The sequence below is a fragment of the Ochotona curzoniae genome, unplaced genomic scaffold, assembly GCF_017591425.1.
Source record: "Ochotona curzoniae isolate NIBS_2020 unplaced genomic scaffold, NIBS_Ocur_1.0 scaffold_1852, whole genome shotgun sequence".
NCBI lineage: Eukaryota > Metazoa > Chordata > Mammalia > Lagomorpha > Ochotonidae > Ochotona > Ochotona curzoniae.
This window is the reverse complement of record NW_024467087.1, coordinates 47,661,403-47,686,825: the sequence shown is the minus strand read 5'-3', so window position 1 is coordinate 47,686,825 and position 25,423 is coordinate 47,661,403. Positions and strand designations below refer to the sequence as shown.

General features: G+C 37.3%; 1 protein-coding gene across 1 annotated transcript in view; it reads left to right on the top strand.

The window, feature by feature from the left end:
- KLHL4 (kelch like family member 4) overlaps positions 1–25,423 on the top strand; it is an 84,895-nt gene that overhangs the window by 33,434 nt on the left and 26,038 nt on the right. The window contains exons 2-5 of the mRNA XM_040999580.1: positions 13,492–13,659; positions 13,994–14,130; positions 18,110–18,306; positions 22,693–22,905. Of these exons, the coding sequence (XP_040855514.1) occupies positions 13,492–13,659; positions 13,994–14,130; positions 18,110–18,306; positions 22,693–22,905 (715 nt within the window). The remainder of the gene's footprint in view (positions 1–13,491; positions 13,660–13,993; positions 14,131–18,109; positions 18,307–22,692; positions 22,906–25,423) is intronic.

The window sequence follows — 25,423 nt, the reverse complement described above, 5'->3', positions numbered from 1 at the left end:
GCCTAGAAAATGTGTTTTGCACTTCCCAATTCAAATTAAATCAGTATTTGTGAATAGAAACAATTATTGACTTTTAAAAGCACAGTACATGTATCACACATGTATTTACACAGCAATCATTTTGAAAATTGCTGTGAAGGGATCCTTTCTACAACTGTAAACCCAGACTACTTCAAACATCCGAAATAGATACAATCAAATTCAATTAATTCTATAAATGACTTAGAAATCTGGGGGGGGGGAGGGTTGGGGAATGGCCTACAAAAGAACAGTGCAATTCTTAAAGAATCCCAGACACAGGCTTTGAGGATTTTACCGCCTATACTGCTTCGCGTAAACTATTTCGAGATGAGTGAGAGGATGTGATTGCTGTAGCTTCAGCAACTCTGCTTTGGATACTCACCCATCAGCAGCTCTAGTTTGAATTGAGCAATAGCTATCACTACTCCGTGAAAGAAAAATTAAGAAAAGGACTTAAAAAAATTACATAGCAAGTACTACAAACTCCGTCCTATTCAATTAAGCATGATCATTACATTTACTTTTCCTTGCAGTTTACTTTCCAGCTAACTACAAATCAAAGATTTAGTGTGGAAGTCAAAACCAAAAGACTTCATCATAAATCTGGAAACACTATTTCAAACAGAAATGCCATTTATTTTTTATATGTACCTCTTTTAAAATCTGATACAGTTTTTTTTCTTTAAAAACATTCATACAATAGGGTATATAAGCAGATAAGAAAAATAGTTTCTGCTGATGTGTTGCACAGCACAGTGACAATAGTTAATACTATATTCCATGTTTCAAAACAGCCAAACAGAAAAAAATCTTCAATGTTCTCAATACAAAAAAAAATTGATGAAGATTTGAGGTGATGGATACGGGACTAGCTTGGTTTGATCATCCCACAATTCATACAGTTCTCAAGACATTGCATTACATCTCATATACAAATGAATGTTTATTAGAGACAGATAAATAAAAACACCTAAAGATGTTTATTTTTGGATCACAGAGAGTGTCATCCATTCAATAGCCTTCTTTTCCTGAAACAGTTTCTAAAAGTAAAGATCTAAAATGCTAAAATTAGTAGGTCACCCCAGGAAACAAGTGTGCCTCTCAAATGATTTCTAAGCCAAATGATTTTCAAATCCCTTGACTTACTGCCTTAAAATATCTTCAACTAATTTCCAGGTCACTAACTTGCAGTTCTTTCAAGATAATGAAGTTTAATAAGCTTTCCAAGGTTAATATATTTTATCAGAATTCTGTTGCTTTTTTTTTCTAAGATTTTCTTTATTCAAATGCTTTCAATTTTAATATTTTTGCCATTTAAGTTTTAATGGAGGGCCCAGCACCATGGCCTAACGGCTAAAGAGCTGGGATCCCATATGGGTGCCGGTTCTAATCCCACCAGCACCACTTCCCATCCAGCTCCCTGCTTGTGGACTGGGAAAGCAGTTGAGGACAGCCCAAAGCTTTGGGACCCTGCACCCACGTGGGAGACCTGGAAGAAGTTCCTGGATCCTGGCTTCGGATCGGCATAGCATCGGCTGTTGCGCTCACTTGGGGAGTGAATCATGGGATGGAAGATCTTCCTCTCTGTGTCTCCTCCTCTCTGTATATCTGCCTTTCCAATAAAAATAAATAAATCTTTAAAAAAAAAGTTTTAATGGAAACATAAATAAGATATATATTGGGGCCAGCATTGCAGTGGAGTGAGTTAAGGTCCTGCTTGTACCCCATGTGGGAACACAACCCTACATATGAAGGCTCATTTCAAGTCCCTGCCGCTCCACTTCTGATCCAGCTTCCTGCTAATGTGCACCTTTATCCTAAAAAAAAAGAAACTTTACAAACATAATTTCCATATCTGAAAAATGTGGATAAAATTTAACTCATACCCTGTGAATATTAGATGATCACATTATGAAAACAAATAGCGTATTGCCTAGCTCATAACTGACACTCAGTATTCTAAGATTATCATGTTAGGGCCCGGCACCATGGCCTAGCGGCTAAAGTCCTCACCTTGGACGCGCCGGGATCCCATATGGGTGCCGGTTCATATCCCAGCAGCTCCACTTCCCATCCAGCTCCCTGCTTGTGGCCTGGGAAAGCAGTTGAGGACGGCCCAAAGCCTTGGGACCCTGCACCCACACGGAATACCTGGAAGATCTCCTGGCTCCTGCCTTCAGAGAGGCGCAGCACTGGCCGTTGAGTTCACTTGGGGAGTGAATCATCAGGTGGAAGATTTTCCTCTCTGTCTCTCCTCCACTCTGTATATCTGACTTTGTAATGAAAATTTTTAAAAATTTTTTAAAAAGATTATCATGTTAGTAGCATAAGAGGATATGTAATTTTTCATTTCTGATAGTGTAGACAAAAACGAAAGATTGCATTATATTTGCATGGAAATTTGTGCCATAATTGAAATAAGCTACAAAGCATACATTTCATTATAAAAGAGATTTAAATTATGTAAATCATGCACACTGGATTCAAAGTATACATTCTGATACATTGCAGCTCCTAAAGAATTAGGTCATAACTTAAGTACCTGCTAAGGCAAGTACCTGTTACGGTATTTCCTACTCCAGTCTTATGGTGGGAAGGGGCTGCTTTGCTATTTTAGCAATGTATGTATTTGTAAATCTAACTTTTCCTTGTGTAGCAAGCAAATCTTTTGCTTCCTTTAAAGAATAAATACTTGGAAGATATTTGAATATTTTGACTAAAAAATTATTAACTCGACAGCCCCCTTTTTATTTGTAGTATACTTATAATGCATATAGACAAAGGAAATGGTGAAATCTTTACCTGAGTCATAGAATGAAGAGAGGTTACCAGTACAACACACACACACACACACACACACACACACACACACACACACACACACAGTTTTAGCTAACATTTTCTGAAGCATTCTGTCATTAAAAGCACTATTACTACATTTCGTTACTTCTTCCAATGATTATTTCTCTTACGTTAAATTTTATTCCACAGCTAACAAAGACAACAGAAAAAAAACAGCTGGAGTATAATCCAATATGAAGCCTTACTTTGATTAAATAACATACTTAGCTTTTAAGCAGTTTCCTGAGAAATCTTTTGAAAAATATATTCTTTTATCTTTATCTTACTACTTTGAAAGCCACAGTGTTATATTCCACAAAATATCTTTATTTCATTCTCCATGTAAACCCCTCGGGTATAAGTGAGATTGCAATTTTTTTTCATTTTAAATTTTGTTTTTTTTTTTAATTTCTTTTTTTTCCTTTTTTTAATTGCTCTTACTTTTATTTATTTATTTATTTTTTATTGTTGCTTACATTGTATTATGTAGTACAGTTTCCCCCCACCCCTCCCATACCCCTCCCCCCATGGTGGATTCCTCCACCTTGTTGCATAACCATAGTTCAAGTTCAGTTGAGATTCATTGCTTGCAAACACATGCCTAGCATAAAGTTCAGCGTCTTATTGTCCAGATAAGTTCAGTGGCCTCTTGGGGAGACCTTCTATGGTCTGAAGATAGGTCTAACAGAGTAAAGATCCGGTCAGTTAAAAGCCCCAACAAGGCCTCAGTATCAATATACAACATTATGGAATTAATTGACATAGTATTGGGTAAACAATATGTTAAAAATAATGCAAGTTCCATTCTTCGAAACATCTGGGTTGAGACAGTATCAATGACACATCTCAGTCTAGGGCTTGATGTAGAAGTAGAGCATTGGTAGCATGGCTTTACTTAACATGGACAGAACTATTGTAGGTGTATCTGTGCAGGCATCACTAACTTCAGTGATGTCAGACACTTCAAAATGTCACACCAAGCTAACGTGAGAAAAGCTTGGGAAAGACGATAGTAAAAGCGTTTTTCCACATAGTAGAAGAAAGATCACTGTCTCCAATGATAATGATAAAGAGAAAAAATGTTCACAGCTGGCAGATTCACAAATAAGTACAATTCCAAACATTTTGGTATTTTGGTATATTCTGCTTTTGACTCAAATGGCAATGTGCCTAATATTTTAAATGCAATACTCTATCGTCCTTATAGTTTAAGTACTTCATGGAAAATGCAGAAAATAAGTTTTAGTAAGAACTTACCCAAAATGAGCCTTGTGACATCATGTAGTAATGCTTACTGATTTATCTTCATTCCTTGTACATGATTGAACTAGATACCATAATTAGTAGTTACACTCTACAGGTGTTCATTTTCTATAAGTCACTTAAGTTATTTTAGTAGAAATACAATTGTACATGCTGCGATCATATTGGGCCTATTTATACATGTAAATTCTATAAGCAATATCAGGTAGTTTTAAGAATATGATCAGCAATAATAAGATGTCTTTATCTTTTAAAATAATATTGTTAAAGGAAGATCAATTAATTTCTTAGACTTTATGAAACAAATGAAAAATAGTAGCCTTATGACAAAATATGTTCAGAAATCTTCAGAAGTCAAATGAGTCAGGTGGCCATTTTGTACAGTGGTTAAGACATGTATCTCAGAATGTCTGGTTTGAATCCCAGATTTTTTTTTTCTGTTTAGGATTTTCTTTGAAAGGCAGAGTTACAAAAGAGAGGGAGAGACAGAGAGACCTTCCTTCCACTGATTCAATCTCCAAATAACCCTGGTGGCCAGAGCTAGGCCAGTTCAAGCCTGAGCACCTACTCCATCCTCCACTGCTTTCCTAAGCGATAATCAGAGAGCTGGACCAGAAGCAAAGCACTCCAGGGCTCAAACCTATAGCCATATTGCATTCTGAAAATATAGTTGGTGACTTAGTACGCTATGCCGCAGTGTGGGCTCATGAAGTCCACTTCTGATTGTTGTTGCCTGCTAACGTACACCCTGGGAGGCAACAGGTGATAGCTCCTGCTCTCCATTCCTTGCCACCTTCCTAGGAGAACTGGAATGAGTTTGACTCCTGATTTCAGCCTATCCACGTCAAGTCCTGGCTGTTGTGAGCATGTGGGATGTGAACTGATAGATGTCTGATCCCTGTTTTTCTCTCTCCATCTCTTTACCATCTATATAAAAGGAAAACTAACAGATATTGAAAGAGAAAAACAGCAAATGTGTTTTATTTAAAATACTGCTCCATTAAACAATGACTAGACATTGTATACCTTATTTAAAGCTGATTCCAGGATTGTCTTCTTCCATTTACCTCACTCTCAATTCCCTCAGGAAAACTCAAAGTTAAGCAATAGTTGCAGAGGTGTTTTGTCAATCTAAGCCAACTTAGTGCATGACCTTAACATCTAAAAGGTTTTTATTTATATATAGCTTATGTAAACACTACCCATTTTAAACTGCTTAACTTTTTTCCAAAAATGTTTGGCCCAGCATGAGGTCTCTTGCAGTTAAATAAGTCAAGCCAATTAAATACAAGCAAACAAACAACAACAAAAAAATTTGCTGGGCCCGGCACGGTGGCGCAGTGCTTAAGGTCCTCACCTTGCACGCCCGGGATCCCATGTGGGCGCCGGTTCTAATCCCGGCAGCCCCGCTTCCCATCCAGCTCCCTGCCTGTATCCCGGGAAAGCAGTCGAGGACGGCCCAAAGCTTTGGGACCCTGCACCCGCGTGGGAGACCCGGAAGAGGCTCCTGGCTTCGGACCGGCATAGTATCGGCCCGTTGCGCTCACTTGGGGAGTGAATCATCGGACGGAAGATCTTCCTCTCTGTCTCTCCTCTCTGTATATCTGCCTTTCCAATGAAAAAATAATAAAAATAAATCTTTAAAAAAAACTGTGTTTCACAAGAGGCTTATTGGTTATAGTTGAGATGTCCTAAGAAAAATACCATTTGAAAAAACAGCCTAGGTTTATCAGACTCTGGTTTCAGAGATATCTGGAGTAAATAACGACAAAAATACTAAATAGCTGAGGATCGAAGATTTTTCTTGTACAATCAGGAGCAAGAGACAAGAGTCTGTGTCTGACTGATGTGATACCAAAGAGTCACAGAAAATGTCCACCGTTGTTGCTTGCAACTTTTTCTATTTCCCATCAATGTTCTACTAAAAACTCATTGACAGAGCAATTAAGCCAACCAAAAATAAATGCATAAAAGGCATCAAAATTATAAAATAAGAAAATGTATCTGTATCCTCAAATGACATGATTTATTTTGAGAAAACCCTTAACTTACAAAAATTAAAAATAATAATCAGATTTAATAAAATTGAAGGATTAAAAACATGAAACAGTATATTGCATACCAATATAAGGAAACTTAAATATTTCATAGAATACAAAATTAAAACCCTTTTTTTTTCAAAAATATTAAGACATGTCTTAATTCTTTTTTTTTTTTAGAGTTATATTTATTTTCATTGCAAAGTCAGATATACAGAGAGGAGGAGAGACAGAGAGTAAGATCTTCCATCTGATCATTCACTCCTGAAATGGCCACAATGGCCAGTGCTGCGCCTCTCTGAAGCCAGGAGCCAGGAACTTCTTCCAGGCCTCCTATGCGTGTGCAGGGTCCCAAGGCTTTGGGCTGCCCTCGACTGCTTTCCCAGGCCACAAGCAGGGAGCTGGATGGGAAGTGGGGCCACCAGGGATTGAACCGGCGTCCATATGGGATCCTGGCATGTTCAAAGTAAGGATTTTAGCCACTAGACCACCACGCTGGGCCCCACATGTCATAATACTTCAAAAAGTTCAGAGAAAATAAATGTGTCTAGAAAGGTATGCATGCATTTCAAATGTCTCCACAAAAATACAATTCTTTTTATCAACAAATTTGGCAAGTTCTCTCAAGCACTCAAAATTAACAATGTAAAAGAAACCAAAAACTTAAGTTTACTTACAGTGCCATAAAAATAAACTTAGAAATAAACCTAAGAGGAGATTAGCCATTAATTGTATAGGATAGAGAAGTCTACACAATAAAATGTTGCTTAATATCCACTGTAATTGTTATTTTAAAATAAGAGGGGGTGTGAGAAATAAAACTGTTGCTAAGCATGTATAGAAATTGAGACCTGTGTTGTGGCACAGAGGGTTAAACAGTCACCTGTGATGTAAGCATCCCAGGAGTGCCACATTGGGTCCCCGCTGCTCTACTTTCAATCCAGCTTCCTGCTAATGTGCCTGGCAAAGCCACAGCAGATGGCCCAAGTGCTTGGATCCCTGCCACCCTGTGGGAGACCTAGAGGGAGTCCCAGGCTCCTGGCTTCAGCCTGGCCCAGCCCTGATCATTGCAGCCATTTGGACAGTGAAACAACAGACCTCTCGCTGCAATGTTTTATATAAATAAATTATAACTAAGACTGTACAGAAATTACACCCTTTCACTTATTTGCTGAATCGGAAAAAATGCCATCAGTGTGGAAAAACAATATGACAGCTTTTCAAGATTTGAAAGTAGAATTTAATGACTCAGCTATCCCACTTCTGCATATATGCCCCTCAAGATTGAAACCAGGGACTCGAACAGATACTTGTACACTGACATTAATAATAATAATATTATGCACAATAGCCAAAGGCTGGATGCATCCCAAGTAATGCAAATGGATGAAAAGATAAATATTGTACAGTCTATAAGTACAATGAGAAATCTTCATTTAGCTTTTAAAAGGAAGGGATTTCTGGCACAAGCTAAAACATAAATGAACCTTGAAGCCACAATATATGAAACAAGCCATCCATAGCCATATGATTTCACTCATCTGAGGTGTTAGGGATACTAAAACTCATACAAGTGGGAATTAGCAGTGTTTGCCAGAGGCAAGTGGTAGGTATCATATGATAAAAAAAAAATATGTAATGGTTTCCATGAAAATCTCTGACCTACCATTACAATATCTACAATACAGACTAGAGAACTGTAATTATGAGCTCTGGGTACTAAGATTATGTTAGAGATCGGTGGACTAGTATTGCTGTTAATGGCGGTAGTGCTTGGCTTCTTTGTCTCATTATATTCTCTTTAAATGTTAACAGTAGCTTATTTTTTCCTATGTCATAGTTTTTAATGTGCTTATTATATGTTGCTTGATATATGATGATCTGTTTAGTTTTCTGTGTTTAAATTTCTTGTTTCATTAAGTGGCATAAGATAGAATAGCCTATGTCCTCTGAAATCTAAAGACTGTACTTGAAATTCATAGCAATAGGATTTTAAGATTCTGTAAGTCTGCATTTTAATTTTGAAATGTATTTAAAATACACAGTTCATTTTTATGCCAAGATAAAGATGTTATATATTAGTTGAAAATTAAAGACACTCTTTTTTGTGTTCTTATTCAAAGTAGGCTAAAGAAAATCCTGAGAATGAAGCTATTTCCTGGCTACAATTTCCGAGATTCTACCTTTAGAAACTGCTGGTCTCTAGTACATGGGGCATGTGGATAGTTAAGATATTAAAGTGCTGGCTCAGCTCATGTTAGTTCAACTGGTACTAGAGCAGGGAACTTTTAGGGTAAATGCAGCTAAATACATGTTTTCCAGTTTATGATGAAAAATGATTGATTCTTTTCTAAGCAATTGCACAATAGATCATCTGGAGGATGCTGGGCAAATTTTAAGCTATCCATACCTTGTGCTAAGGAAAAAACAGGTTAAATTTAGTAGCTTATTTCAGAGAAATAGTTCTAGAGTTTAGTGGCACATCAAACTAGGCTTCTATGTATTAGGTACAGAGGCCACTGTGCAGCCAGGTGCAGCCATGACAGTCAGCAGATGTGATTTTTTTTAATGTGATATTTTAAAAGAAAACGGGGGCAGGGAGTGGCAGCGTGGTAGCATAGTGGCTAAAATCCTCACTTAGCATGTGCCAGGATCCCATATGGGCAACGGTTCTAATCCCGGCAACTCTGCTTTCCATCCAGCTCCTTGTTTGTGGCCTGGGAAGGCAGTGGAGGACAGCCCAAAGCCTTGGGACCCTGCATCTGCTTGGGAGACCTGGAAGAAGCTCCTGGCTCCTAGCTTTGAGTCAGCTCAGCTCTGACTATTGCAGCCACTTGGGGAGTGAATCAGGGCATGGAAGATCTTCTTCTCTGTCTCTCCTCCTCTCTGTATATCTGACTGTGCAATTACAATAAAATAAATCTTAAAAAAAAAAAGAAGAAGACAGGAATGGATCAGCTTTCTGGCATAGTACTTGGTTCTAATATGGCTAACCTCAGCTATCTGCTCCTATGAAAATGCTTGCTAGCTGATTGGCCTAAGGTGCCACTTAGTTGATTGATTTGTAATGCGCACCACCTGAGTTGATGGGAAAATCTGGCTGCTGCGTGTCAGTGGAAGCTTAAAAACCCCTGACTTAACAGAAACAACCCTGACTTCAGCCAAGTGGTAGAGTTGTTGACGGAGCTGCCATTGCCCAAGGTTGGCTAATAAAGACTCCTTACATTCTACAATTGTGTCTGGTGTTACCTCTCACTCTCTGCAACATTTTGGAGACACCGGCAAGATAGAGGTCCCCAGTCAGAAGGCAGTGGCCAAACCTAGCTTGGCAGTCTGAGGAGGCCACTGAATGACCTCTTAACATGGCCTCAGCAGCTGATCCCAGCTTCCTGGCTCACAGCACTCACGCTGAATTTAGGAGGATTCAGCTGGCTGGCCTGTCACAGGTGAATTTACCAATAGTGGATTCATTGCCGTCTCTTTGTTCTTAGTTCTCGTCTGGGACTCTAAGAAGGCAGGACTCAGCACAGCTTCTTGATTCGGAGGTCTACAGGAGACGTTGCCGCGGCGCACTGTGTTGGATCTGGGTTGTGTGAATGTGGCGGCTGCTGGTGTCTGTGAGATTTGCTCTTAATTGTGTTTTGTTCTGAGTTTCATTTTTTCTTACTCTGAGATTCATTTTTGTCTAAACTTGGGACAGATTCAAAGTAAAACAGATCAGATGTTTTTAAGTCTCTTGACATATTTGGTAGGTTTGGTTCCTTTGACTTTGAGATTTCCAAGATGGGTCTCTGGAAGATCTGAAAGTGAGAGGAATGTGAAAGACGAAGCTGTATCTTCTGGTAAAGGTCACAACTAATTTGGCTGTTTGGATTGTATGTAAAGTATTGCCAAGACATGAAGTCAAGGAAACAGGCCTTGAATGAGCCCTAAAATGTAAGAACAGGGAAGTAACAATCAGGTGGTTACACTGGTAGCAAACGACTTAAACCTGATTATTCTGAGGCTGGAGCGATTAAGAATGTAGTGAGCACACCTGGAGGACACACCACAGAACGTCAACTGGCTTTGTTACATTGTCGAACATTGTGGTTCACAAATGTATGTCTCCTTGGGTTGGCATTCTGTCTTTGGAAGTTGTCAATCTGTGATTATGTGTACTTAACAAATCATGCAGCAAAATTATAGTACACCTATTTATGTAAAGCTATGTGTTACTTCCTATTGCAATAGCATGTCCCTCCCCTGTGCCTGGAACCAGCATTGTACTGACTTTCACTCATGTGCAAGCTACAGAGATCTGTGTATAAACTCCCCATTTGAAGTGCGCCACAGTAGATGTAAACACTGAATAGTACTAATTCTGGCTATCTATAATGTTCAGGCAAATGCCTCCTTCCTAAAGTTGTACTCCTGTTCACATGAACTGTTACTTCCTCAGCAACCTAGCATTATTAATCTCATCAGTCTTGCCATTGGTAATGGTTAGCCAGAGTTGGCCAACCTTTGGGAGGCCTGGGAACCAGGTCTAAAAATCTGTCCTGTTGTTAGTCAAAGTTGAAAACTTGATATATTGTTTATATTATCTTTGACTTTTTCATCTATTGCTTGTCAGAATTCTATATAAGTGCAATTGCTAGCAAGGTAATGCAGCCCTAGCACTCTCAGATGGTAACCCATGTCTGCTAGATGACAATAAGCATCAGGTGAGGTTAGCCTAAGGCTCATTTCTTCTGACACCTGTGTTGCTAAGTGTGGCTTAAAAGCGTATGTAACACTGACTCCTTGTTAGGTATTTCCCTCCCAACGTGAGACAAGATCAACAACTGGGCTAAATCCAACCTGTCAACAAGGGACGAATAGAACGTGAACATGATTGATCAGCTTTGAGTTTGGAAGTAGATCTTGATTGCCAGGAGGGCATGAAAATCTAAATGGAGTCACTGGTGTCAACCCTAAACCAAACTGACTAAAGCTGAGAGGTTATGAAGGAATGGTTCTTATGTGTAATTGTTGATGATAACTGTCACAAAAGACTGCACAACTGTACCCTCTAGAGAGGGTCACCACTTCATGATGGCTCAATGGCTAAGTCCCCTTACAAGCATTGGGATTCCATATGGGTGCCTGTTCATGTCCCAGCTGCTCTACTTCTCATCTAGGTCTTTGCTTATGGCCTGGGAAAGCAGTGTAATAATCCACAGAGGAACCCACAATATTCCTTGTGGAATATTGCTGACCATGCTTGAGTCCTAAACCTCCTAACTAGGTGGAAATCAAGGTAACAATAGATTCTACCAAAAAGATATTGTACCTCTGGATATAAGACTGAGTCAATAATTTGACTCAAGTGTCAGAACCTCAGTGGGGAATGTGGCATGGTGCAGCTGAGTGATGACACTACATGGCATTGAGCAGATACATTTTCAAAGAGGACAGGTGGGACCAGAGCCGTGGCATTGTACTAGGTTTTGAATGTGGTTAACTGCAGTTATCTGCTTCTGTAAACAGGCTTGCTAGCTGATTGGCTTAAGGTGTAAGTTGATTACCCACCAAAACTTTGGGCCTGTCACTTCAGTACAGAGGCAGGTTTAAGCTACCATTACTTATGAATACAGTATTAAGACTGAATTTAGAAAAGATTGTTTAAAGGTTAGGAAGATTCATAAATGGATGACTTACATGCATTAAGAAGGTGGAATAAGAGGACAGGGTAATAGCGTAACAGGTAAAGCCACAGTCTGTGAAAATAGCATCTGATAAAGGCACTAGTTTGAGTCTGGCCTACTGTGCTTCCACTCTACATCCTCACTAAAGTCTTGCGGAAAGCAGCATAAGATGGCACAAGTGTTTGGGCATCTGCCACCATGCGGAAGATCAGCACACAGCTCCTAGGTCCTAGCTTCAGCCTGGCTCAACCTTGACCATGGTGGCCATCTGCGGAGTAGAGCAGCACACAGAATGTCCCTTCATCTCTCCCTTTCTTTCTACAACTTTTTTAAAAAAGAAGAATGATGTTATCTAGGAACAATGAGTCTCAATTTTTGGTGAAGAAACTTAAAACTGATTCTAACTGGTGATAGGAACTTTTTACATAGAAGAAGGACTCCAATGAAACTGTCAAATACACCTTGACACCAGGATACTAAACTTCTTGCCATTGCCTATATTTACAATGTCACGATATATTTAAATAGCAGAATGGTGGACATCTGGCTGCTGCTGGACTATACCATTGTGATAATACAGGGAGAAAACTGTATGAGTGTGTGTGGGTAGAAGATGAAATCCCTGTGCCTATGGTGCCATATCTGGGAAAAGAAAAAAAAATTAAATGGAATTTTAATGTGCACAGAAATTTTAATTTGCACATTTAAAGTATACAGAAACAAGAAAGGTAGAAGAAAAATTCTTAATCATGTTCATCTAGCCATCAAATTTGTAAGTCTCTATGTAACATATTTTAATACTCAGAAAAGATAGAAATACATTTATTACTTTTTACAAGACTGTCAAAAATGCAATGGGAATCTCAGGCTTGAGATGCTTCCCAAATACTGTTGATAGGTAATGAGCATTTCCATGGAGAAGCTTCAGGTTATTATCAAATTTTTTTAGCTTCTCTTAAATCAGGTGCAAGGGCTTCATGCCTAATATTATCATTGCACTTGTAAGAATAAAAGATTTACATCTGTACAAACAACCATTATTATCCTACAGGTGAAACGTGGATACTTATGGCATTGTTGCAGATAGAAGCACTAATGTGACATTTCACTTTAATGCAAGAATAGACAGTAATTAAAGTACACTATGATGGGGGAGTGAGGCCAGCGAAGTTGGGTAACAGGATCATCCTTTGTCTACAAGTGCTGGCGTCCCAAATGGGTTCCGGTTTGTGTTCCAGCTGCTCATTCCCTTTATAGTTCTCTGTTTATGGCCTACAAAATCAGCAGAGGATGCCACAAGGCTTTTGGTCTGTGCATCCCTGTGGGAGGCCAGGAAAAAACTCCTGGTTCCCAACATGGGATCAGCTCAGTGCTAGCCGTTGTAGCCAATTGGAACATAAGCCAGTGGATGGAAGACCTCTCCCCATCTGTGCGCACTTCCCTTTCTGTGAAAAAATTTTCAATAAAAAATGAATACAGCTTTTAAATATATAAAATTTTTAAAATGGAGAACAAAACTTCACTTTAATATAGTTCTTTCAGAAGTTGTTGTGCCTAAAATTTTCCAACGGGGACATGCATACTCACAAGGAGAGAAGTGTCATGATCTTTACAGTACAATGTAGTAATGTATATTCTTACTCTCACTTTCCTTTCAGGTTAGAAACACAACATTCTGAAGAAATGAATGTTTGCAGATCCGAGGAGCAGTTCCACGCTGTAAACCACGCACAGCGAACTCTTCGTAGAATGGAGAACTACTTGAAAGAGAAACAACTTTGTGATGTGCTACTTATTGCAGGACACCTTCGGATCCCAGCCCATCGGTAAGCATTTGTTACGCAGATGAAAAATTGGTGGATAGGACAACTGTGAATAACGTAGAATTAGCACACTGGTTGGCTTTTATTTTCCTATGTTGACAAAGCATTAGTAAAGATAATAAAGTACTCTGTGAAATATTCCAAAACCGTTTTAAAAAGTACAGCCAAATATTCTAAAAGGAAAAGCTGCTCTTTGCCGTTTCTAACACAACTACACTAATTATGAGATTTTATGCAGAGAAGAGTCTTCACCACTGTTTCAAACTGGCGAATGAATTTTGTGTTTCAAGAAGATTGTGAACTGATTCAAGATCCTATAAAACACTCTTATTTCCAGGTTGGTTCTCAGTGCAGTGTCTGATTATTTTGCTGCGATGTTTACTAACGATGTTCTTGAAGCTAAACAAGAAGAGATCAAGATGGAAGGAATAGATCCACATGCACTTAACTCCTTGGTGCAATATGCTTACACAGGTAAGTGTCTGCCGTGCACGAACACTCCATATGTCTAGCACACATTAACATTACAGTTGTGACAACTGAAGGATAGATCACTGAAGAAATTTTCCTTTAACAAACAGAAAGATGGAGTGATTCACTTTCAGTAATATAAAAAATTGAGACAGATAATATGCTACAAAATAGTTTTCCCTGAGGAAAAGGGGATATTTTAATACAATTATAAAAACATGGTTCTCAGAAATGATGTGGATATTTTCTGCTTTAGTAAAAAAAAGTGGAAGAGAAATTTCCAATTGGACACTTGAGGTTTAATGAGTATCTTCCTCTGGCATAGTAAAAGTCTTATTTAGCTACACTATCAAAGCTAACAGGATGAGTAGATGAGCTTGGGGGTCCAAAAAGTATTTTGACATTTTTTTCTGTAATCATTGGGAACTTCTGCATGGGTGAGGAATATAATTTTCTTTTATTAGGCAAGTAAAAGGCAATTGTGGAAAAGACTTTGTAAAAGGATAGTGTGTGTGATAGCACCTCCTTTTGGAGTGTTTCATTCAAAAACAAGATTCATCTTTACTTGAAAGTCAGAGCTATAGAGAGTTACAGAGAGAAAGAGAGGGAGAGACAAGCAGAGAGACCTTATATCTGCTGGATCCCTCCTCAAATGTCTACAACAGTCAGAGCTAGGCTAGCCTGAAACTGCGAGCCAGGAGATTCTTCCACATCTCCCACATGGATGCAGGGACCCAAGGTCATGGGCCATCCCTTGTTGCTTTTCCATGCCATTAGCAGGGAGCTAGGTTGGAAGTGAAGTAGCTGGGACTTACACTTGAGCCCATGTGGGCTGCTAGCGTGGCAGGCAGAGGATTAAACTGATATGCCATTTCAGTGGCCACAAGTGAGTAGAGACACAGAGAAAGATCTTCTATCTGCTGGTTCGTTGCCCATATGGCTGCAATCGCCAGGGCTGGGCCTTGCTGAAGCCAGGAGCCTGGAACATCTTCTGGGTCTCCGAAATAGGTCCAGGGACCTAAGCACTTAGGCTATCCTCCAGTGGTTTTACAAGCATATTATCAGGAAGCTGGCTCCAAAGTAGTGCTTTAAAATTTAACTTATCACCACTCCCTTATTTCAATTCCCATCTTCCTTCTAACAAGGCATTACGCAGAGAGACAGAAAGAAAGATGAAAAAAAAAAAAACCCTCCTAGGGACACATTAGCAGAAAGATGGAATTGAAAATGGGGCCAAGATTCAAACTAAGAACTATGACATGGGACTTAGGAATCCCCTCAATTCTAATTTTTTTTTTTTTAAATTTCTGTTGACATTTTTAAAATGGGAAATGAGATGGGGAATTTTTGAATCACTAGTCTTCTTTTTACTTTTCTAGAATTTTATGGGCTTTATTTTTCCTAGCTAAAACATTTTAATCCTTGGAAAACATCCTTCCCTTCCTAATGAATCTGTTTTGTGAATTGTGTATGGATTAAGAGAACCTAGCATGATGGCTTGTTTATCTTTTTTTAAATATATGCTTCTTTATTTTGGAGGCCTAGAGAAAGAGCGATTGTTTGCAGCTTCTGGTTCACTTTTCATGCCTACACTTTTGGGGATGGGAGCCAGAAAGTTAATCCTGGTGTCATGGATGTCAAGGACCAAATTGCTTGAGATATCATCTGCTACCACCCAGGGTTCACAGGAAGCTGGTTTCCTCAACTAGAGCCAGAACTGACACTCAGACACTCAAATAAGGAATTTACACATTGGTCCTAAAGGCTGTCTTAAATGCTAGGCAGGGTGACCACCCCTTTTATTCTTTAACTAGATCAAACCTGTAGCCAGCTATTAACAGCCTTTAAACTTTTGCACATTGGAATAGTCATAATATGCAGATGTTTTCACAATGTATACCAGACCTTTATAATCTAAATACTCCTGTGATTCAGTTTTCCTCTTAATAGCCAGGCAAAATGTTAATATTTGTAGCAGGTGAATCCTTATATGTAAATACGAAAAGAGTTCATGCTTCTCTGGTTCTTGTGAGCCGAAAGAAGCGCTATCCTGCCACAATCTAGTGCAAGAAGCAGCACAACAAATTCTGCAGATGGACTGCATTCCTTTAGGATATAGTCTACTGGTTGAGCTAAGTGGAGAGTATCAGCTAAAGTGTGTTGTTTTCCTTATGCATATGCAATCGTATGAGACAGATATGAAAGTATTTTAGAAGTAAAAACTTTGAATAATCTGTAGCTTAAAATTACTATTTGAAACATTATTTATAAATTATGTACAACTCGACTAAAGCATTAAGTATAGACCAGCTTATTTTTTTTTAATTTCTTTATTTTTGACAATCTTTACATGGTTAGTTAGGACACAAAGGCTCAAGGGCTACAGGAAAGTGGGTAAGACTATTATTCTGGCTTCGTTTTTAAATAACAAATTCTTAATTTACTTTGTAATCACAGGTTTAATACAGCACTAGGCAGGATGTTGATCAAGAAAAAAACTGGAAAGAACAGTGTGTTGCTAAAAATAATATTCAAATCACGTCAATTTCCTTCTTATACTTCTTTGTATTCTATATTAATATCCATATGCTACAGAATACACATAATATTTGTCTTTTTAGCACTAGCTTATTTCACTAAGTGTAATGGTCTCTAGTTAAATCCATTATGTTGCACAATATCATATTTCATTCTTTTTTAAGTGAGTGATATTCTGTCATGCGTATATATACTATATACCACATTTTCTTTATCCAGTCATCGGTTCACAGGCACCTGGGTTGATTCAGTATTCAAAAGAGAGTCCTTTACTTGAAAGCAGAATTGGAGAGAGAAATTGCCCATGCACTATTTTATTTTTCAAATGGCAGCAAAGTCCAAGACTAGGCCAGGCTAAGACTGGGAGCCAAGAACTCTCCTCCCATTTCTGACATGTGAGAGGCAGGGATCTAATCACTTATGCCATCTTCCTGTGCTTTCCCAGATGCATTAGCAGGAAGCTGTATCAGAAGCGAAGCAGCTAGGGCTCAAACCAGCACTCATATGGGATGCCAGCAACACAGGTGGCAACTTAACCACCTGGGTCACGAGGCCAGAATCAGAGCTATATCTTTTAAAAAAAATAACTTACAATGTTTATTATAAATCAACAGTAACACTTGCCCCCAAATGATACAAGTATATGAACATAAAGAGACCACAAATTACTTTGGAACTCATGTCTATAAACTCATTACAGACAGTTTAAAGAGAATGTGTTCGTTTATAACAACGAAAATTAATATGCAAACAATTCATCTGTAAAATCTTTGCAGCCTTTTTTCTTTGTAAAACAAAGCCAGAGGTGAATTCCAGGAATAATATTTGAGCAGAGACATCTTTATTGGATAATAAGTATAGATAAAAAATGGAGATGCAAAATCAATGTTCTTCTTACCAAAATAATAGACTTATAATTACAGTATTCTTTATATATGCTAGAATATTTGATTCAACACAAATGACAGTTACCTGTAGGGCCAATTGTATCATTCTTGCACAATGTGACACAATGTTCCATGAATAACAAAACTATTTTTCTACCTTTATTTAAAAAGCACTCCCGGGTAAAAAATTATCTACCTATAGAATACAATGTGATTTTTCTTTTATACATAAACATTATGAAATGGTTATATAAGATCTGAATGTTGGCCAACCAAAGTTGATAAAGAAATTATTGCTTACATTGCAAGGATGGTATTTACTTCTCACGTGTTGTAGTTAATTTTGATAATCCAGATAGTTACCAACAGTCAGTGTATTAACATTTACTCAAATATTTATTTATGCATATAAACCTCAACACAAGTTCTCAAAATTGCTACTGTTCACTAAAAAAGCAGAGATTTACCATAAAGAGAACTTCTAGAGGTCAATCAGCTGTCATGTGCGTCTTATTTTATGAAATGTATGCTCATTCTTTACTTTTTGAATCATCTAGGTGTACTGCAATTGAAAGAAGATACAATTGAAAGTTTGCTGGCTGCAGCTTGCCTTCTACAGCTGACTCAAGTCATTGAGGTCTGCTCCAATTTCCTCATAAAGCAGCTCCATCCTTCAAACTGCTTAGGGATTCGATCATTTGGAGATGCCCAGGGCTGTACTGAGCTCCTGAACGTGGCACATAAGTACACCATGGTAAAAAAAAATTAATTACTTCAAATTAACTTGTGTTAAAATGTCAATGTTGTAAAAAAAATTGTAGAAATAGACATTTATGAAACTTGAAGGTGATTAGCACATCATATGTGTTACAGAAACATATTTGTCATGTTGAGCTGTACAAAAGCATATTTTTCAGGCTTTGAATAAAAAAGATTGAATTAAATCTCAAAACTTGGGGAAATAAGCACTATCCAAAATTGTGCATGTATATTTGAAACAAAATCTACACTATTAGCAGATGTTCATTACCCGATGTTTTTGCAAAATCAGAACTGCAGTTTCTAAACTGCAGAATTGCTTTAGAATTAAAATTTCAAAAATAAACAATTATTTTTCTAATGAAAATGAACTGTTCAATAAGAAAAAATTTATTGAATTATCTTTTTAATGACCTAGTAAAAACTTCTGTTTCAGTTTAAAAAAATAATTGAGCAACTTGCTCAGTATCCTAGTGGCTGAAGTACTCCCATATGGGCACCAGTTCTAATCTCGGTGGCTCCATTTCCCATCCAGCTCCCTGTTTTTGACCTGGGAAAGCAGTTGAGGACAGTTCAAAGCCTCGGGATCCTGCACCTGTGTGGGAAACCTGGAAAAGGATTCTGATTGGTGAAACTCTAGACATTGTGACCACTTGAGGAGTGAATCAGCGGAGAGAGCATCTTCTCTGTCTCTCTGTATATCTGACTTTCCAATAAAAATAAATAAATCTTTCAAAAAATTTTTGAAGCTCAATCATTTAAGCCAAACTAATAAAATCATTCTTAATTCCAATAGTAGTTATAATAAGGCGAATGAGCATGTTCATGTGTGATAATTATTTAAAAGCTACATAGGATAAAATCATCTTGCGTCATATGATAATTGCATGAAATAAACTGTTGGGAAGCAAGAAAAATTGGACGGAAGATTTTTTTTTAAAGATTTACTTATTTTTATTACAAAATAAGATATATAGAGAGAAGAGACAGAGAAATATCCTCCATCCGATGATTCATTCCCCAAGTGACCACAATGGCCGGTGCTGAGTTGATCCGAAGCCAGGAGCCAGGAACCTCTTCCGGGTCTCCCACATGGGTGCAAGGTCCCAAGGATTTTGGGCCATCCTCCACTGCTTTCCCAGACCACAAGCAGGGGGCTGAATGGGAAGTGGAGCTGCCGGGATTAGAACCTGCACCCTGGCGTATTCAAGGCGAGGACTTTAGCCACTAGGCCATGGCACTGGGCCCAGACAGAAGATATTTAAAAGCTTCCCTGATGTAAAACAGAAGACAGCGAGTGACAAAAGAAATGGAACAGTCTGTAAAATCCAATCCTAAAATAAATATCTTATGTAAAGGAAAATTAGCCCCATTACTTCAAAGTTTTTTAAACAAAAGGTAATAGCACGTAAGTGAGCAATGGAGAGTCCCATGTAAGGATAAGTAAAGCAGCACTGTAGTAGTATTTTTTGCATAGATGTTTATAAATAATGCTTCAAATTTCTAAAATTGAATTCTGTAAAAAGTTCTTATAAATCTTTTTCCCTCTGCCCACTCTGGGTCATTGTTTGAAATTTGAAGTTTCAAGGATATTCTTAAAACAATACCATTATGCAAAGAATCACATCATAATGGTTAACATCTTAAAATATGTCACTTAATTATGCTATTTATAGCCCTGTGTCCTAAATACAGATGCCACATAATCTGAAGGAACAGCCGTTCTGTAGTTCAAAGGTTAGTTCTACCACAAAAGCCAAACATGAAAATTTCCTGTTAAATTACTTAAATTCTTGAACTAAGTATTAACAGTTTCCTGTCTGGTATCTTACTCTTGCACACAAAATGCATTCTGATAAACAGGTTGAATTATTTGTGTTGCTCAAAATGAACTCGTCTTCCCTTTCCTATTATGTGACCCAAACTGAGTGTTAAAACAGGATGTGTATAAAATACAGGGCTATGGTCTTCCTTAATCCTCCTTCCTTGGTTATTTTAGTATCTATTGTGAATACAGTAAAATAGGTAAAAGTCTTGCTATAATGACACTGTCGCAATGCTGTAATGGCAGTCTAAAAGTGTGAATAACACTAATGTCTAAGAAGACAAAGGCCCTTCATAGCGTTGATCATAATCTGTAAGGCTAAAAATTATGCATGGATTTAAAAAGCTTTAGCACTAAAGGAAGCTTAACCTTTAATCCCTTTTTCTGTTAGGTTTTGGAAGTGCGCTCAAAGTGTCAAACAATTTGTGCATTTGATTATAATCATATTGCAGTTTGAGTAAAGCAGATTGCCCTCCCTAATCTTAGTGAACCTCACCGAGAAGCACCCTCCCAGAAACACTCAGAATAATGGTTGACCAAATGTCAGGACACTGCATAACCCAGTCACATCAATCATTAAATAGCTATCTGCTTGGATGAAACCTTCCACCAGGATGTTCTCCTTGTTTACTGAATTTTGAAACAATTTAGATGTAGATTTGGAAAACGAACAGTGAGGAAAGGACACAAAAGAAGGTTCGTGGAAAGGTGTATAGGAAAGTGTTTATATTCACATTAGAGGCCAAAAAAATGCCAAAATCAAAGTAAGGCTAATGTTTAAATGTTTCTCTACAGTACTATATGCTGGATGGCCATATACAGATACTTTTTATTCATTCTCATCTATTGTCCAATAATTTTCATTGCTGTCTCATCAGATAGTAATTCTAATGTCATAAAAAATGTGTCAGAAAATGTAGTTTCCAGTTGCATCTGAGTATGGGCATGATATAGGTAATTTTAATAACTTCTTAACCTTCTAAAATGCATACTTAAGTATGAAAAACGATATTATCCCCAGTGATCTTTAAGACATATGCATTGAGATTTCTCTACCTTTCATTGGTAAATACACGCAAAAGAGAATGAAATATAAGTTTTCCAAAATATTAGTGCAGTTTCAGAATCTGTATGTAATTGCAGTGATAGCTAATTGTAAGTTGTATATTAACCCTATCAGGAAAACATTTATTGTGAAAACCAATTGCAACAATTGAACTAAGTGTCACAGACTTCTAAGTAAAGACTTTGCCACTAAATTGCATAATAATGTCAAACAGCTCTTTTCATCTACTTTTTCGTGGAGCAGTTGTACTTTTCACAAGTCTACAGTGCTGCTGACTTAATTTGAAATAATTTGGTAAAGTGTGACATGCTGTGCAAGTACATGATAGTAGTAGACATAGTAATGGTATTAGCATTATATATCAGAGGATTATCAACCATAGACTTCTGCTACAATAAGAGCAGCAGTTTTATCTCAGTTGTTTATCTTAATTCCAGAAGGATTGTTTGTCTAAATAGGCAAGTTAGTTTGGACCTCAGGACATTAGAGTTTAATTACTGATATGTGTATCAGCTCTGGTGATTGCTATGTGGATAATTTCACTATTAGCCTAACTCAATTCTGCAATGACTAAGTCAAGAGCAGAACAGAAGGAGTGATTTGATTTTTCCAGAGGCCTCAATAAATCAGAGGCTGTCTTAAATGGCTCCCCAAGAATATCTGATTATTATACAACATTGTGTAGTAAACATAATTATCTCCATCTCTGAAGTATATTTTGTGCATGTAGGAGATATTCACTGTGAAAACTTACAGAAATGATCATTATGTTGTCAAATAAGAGTATATAAAATTATATACTGGAAAATATGTGGAATTTAAGAAAAAATTACTGCTTTTTGCAATTTGATGCTTGAAAAAATGAAATACAACGATGAAAGAGAGAATTGAAATGTATAAAATGTAAATTCAGAAACACCCCATAGAAATCCCTTTTCTGTACTGAATTTGTAAATTGTGATCCATTTTAAAAGGATCTGTTTCCCTTTGTCAATAGATGAGTGTTTTCCCTAAGAGTTATTCAGCAATCTCTTTCACTCCTCTCGAAAAATTCAGTCTGATGTCTCTTTAAATGCATGGCCAGAAGTAATTCACCCAGGCCTCCAAGATAGAAACCACTTCTAAAATTCCGTATGTTCTTTTAGGGGTTTGGCTAAATACCAACAGTATGGTCAGCTCTGGTTGCCTCGCTGTTGTCCCACATAGCAGCTGAGAAGAAAAAGCACCGTATGGGGTAAAACATTCTGCTCACGTGGCCTATGAAAGAGTTAAGTGTTTTCCTTACGCCAGAGAAAGAATTCCCAGTGGAAGTATTTAATCCTTCAACTTCAGAAGGCTTCCCGTTCTCCTGTGTGCAATAACACATACTATAAATAGATAACTATGTCTTTCTGCCATTTTCTGATGTTTCAGTGAAATGTTTTAATATACTTACTTTGTTAAGAAGGTTCTAAAGTATAAACTTGGACTGCATTTCCTTCCTTTCCTAGGAACACTTCATTGAGGTAATAAAGAACCAGGAATTCCTTCTACTTCCAGCCACTGAAATTTTGAAACTTCTGTGTAGTGATGACATTAATGTGCCCGATGAGGAAACCATCTTCCATGCTCTAATGCAATGGGTAGGACATGATGCTCAGACTAGGCAAGGAGACCTGGCAATGCTGCTTTCCCATATCCGACTGCCATTACTTCCACCACAGGTATGGAAATGTACCCAGGTAATAGAATTAGAGTTTTAAACCACCACAAGGCATTAATCCATTCCTTATTCGCTTAGTTAATCAGAGAGTATTTCTGGTCATTGAAATGTTCAGTGGTTGCTTAGCAGAGGGATCTGTCCAACCTTAAATTAGAGGCCTTAGTAATGGAGAAACAGGAAATGTGGATTAGAAAATAATTGCAGATGATCCCTAAGGCTTGCTCTTTCATCAAAGTACTTTTCACAAACAGGCAAAAGGACTAAGCCAACTCTTTTTCTTCCGAGCCCATTTTCTGGGCCAGGTGTTAATAAGTACTTGAGCCTTCCTAAGGAAACCCTATGAAGGAGTGATATCCTGGATAACACCTGCTACCATGAGTAATTGTCTGCTGTCATTGAAATCATGTTATACTTTTCAGATGCACCAGAGTAGCACTGTAATGGCAGCCTCCTGCTGCATTCTAAACTGTTGAATTATGACAACGATGATTTTCAATAACTATCGGGGATAAGATACAAGTTTAACTCACCTCAAGTTAAAATTTAGGATCTGAGGTTTATAAGTGCTGTGTAGTTTTGTTGTAGTTTTTGTTGTAGTTTTGTTGTAATTTTGCTGTAGTTTTGCTGTAGTTTTCCTCTAGTAAATTAATGAGTAATAGATCTAATTTACACTATATAGTTACGTATGCATATAAATATGTTGAACATATGTATTCCAGATTTATTTAGTCTGTACTAAATTTTCAAGTCTCATGTAGTTTAAACAGAAAGACTTTGGACACACTGGATCATAGTTTCATTTTTAGTTAGAATGCTAATTAAATGTTAATTCTTAAAATAGATTACTGATTTGCTTATGATTTTCAACATATAATGTATTTTTCTAACTTTTAGCAGTTAATTAAATTCCCTAGAATTATATACTTAAGAATGAATACCATGCATTACTGGCAGATCTTAAAAACATTCTAAAGTAGACCCCCTGATATTAAGTATATATACATATTTGCTATAGTCATATTTTACTGTTTAATTGATTCCCTAATCATTACATAATGCCATTCTTTGTATCTTTTAAAAGTTTTTGTATTAAAGTCTGTTTTGTCTTATGTGAGGATGGCTATACTTGCTCATTTTTGTTCGCAATTAGCATGGGATATCTTTCCCTATCATTCCATTTCCAGTTTGTACATATCTTTTTCAGTGAGTTGTGTCTCTTGTAGGCAACAAATATAGGGGTCTTGTTTGTTAACCCACTAAATCTGTATCTTTTAATAGGAGAAATTGATTGGGTCCTGCAATTTTTCATAAATATTCCTGTTGTGTGCTTTGTTTTTCCTTTGTTCTTATTAGGAAATTTTCTGCCTTAAAGTTGTTAATGTGATGACTGTCTTTCTCTGTTTCTGTGTCTAGTACACCCTTGAGTATCATTTGTGAAGCTGAATGAGTAGTGAGAAGTTCTTCCAATTTCCATTTGTTTTGGAAGGCCTTTACTTCATCCTAATTTGGGAGAGCTTTGCTTGGTACAGTATTCTGGGTTGACCAATTTTTCTTTTAGCACTGGGACTATGCCTCTCCATTTTCTCCTAGCCTATAGGGTTTCTGGTGAGACATCAACTGTCAGTCTAATTGGAGATCTTTTGAAGGTAATCTTATATATATTTTAGAGTCTTCTTTATGCTTTGGAAAATCTGACTTATGTGTTGTGAAGATCGTTTCTGATTATGTCCCTTTGTTCTATGTGTTTTCTGTATTGGGATTTCACTATCTTTCTCAAAATTAGGGATGCTATCTGCTATTTTTTGGTTGAATGGATCTTCTAGCCCATTTTCTCATTCCATACATTTGGGGATTCCTAAAATAGGTCATTTCATCCTATCCTATAAATATCAGCACACAATTTTTAGTTTTTCTAATTGTCTTCCTTTTTTTTGTCTGAGTAGGATATTTACAAAAATTATTCTTCTAGTTCAGACACTGTTTCTTCTGCCTCATCAAGTTTGTTTTTTTTGAGATTTGCCATTATGTTTTGTATTTGGCATATTTAATTCTTCATTTCAAATATATTTTTATTTTTGTTCAATATCATAATATATGTAAATTTTTATATTATCTCAATTTGTTTCTGTGTGCTTTTAGTAATCCTGTGATCTTTTTTCCATTCATTTTTAGCCATTTTGTCAGCCTATTTATCTTCACTTCAAATATTAAAGAGTTGATGTGTTCCTCTGGGGGGGTCATATTTTGTCTTCCTTGTTCATGTTTCTTGTATTTCTGTTTATCTTTAGGCATTTATGCAAACAATTGTTGATTTTATCCTCTAGTGGCTTTTATTTTTAAATATACCTCTGTTTTTAAAAAAAGAATATATACCTCTGTGGTTCAGTGTAGTGTTTGTTTTTACAGTGAATATCTAGAAAAATGTGCTGGGTGTGGCCAGGGAATGCTGAGCAAATTTTGACCATGGGGAAAGATGAGGGTGACATCCAAGTAGGGTGTGTTAGTTCTCTGGTTTCAGG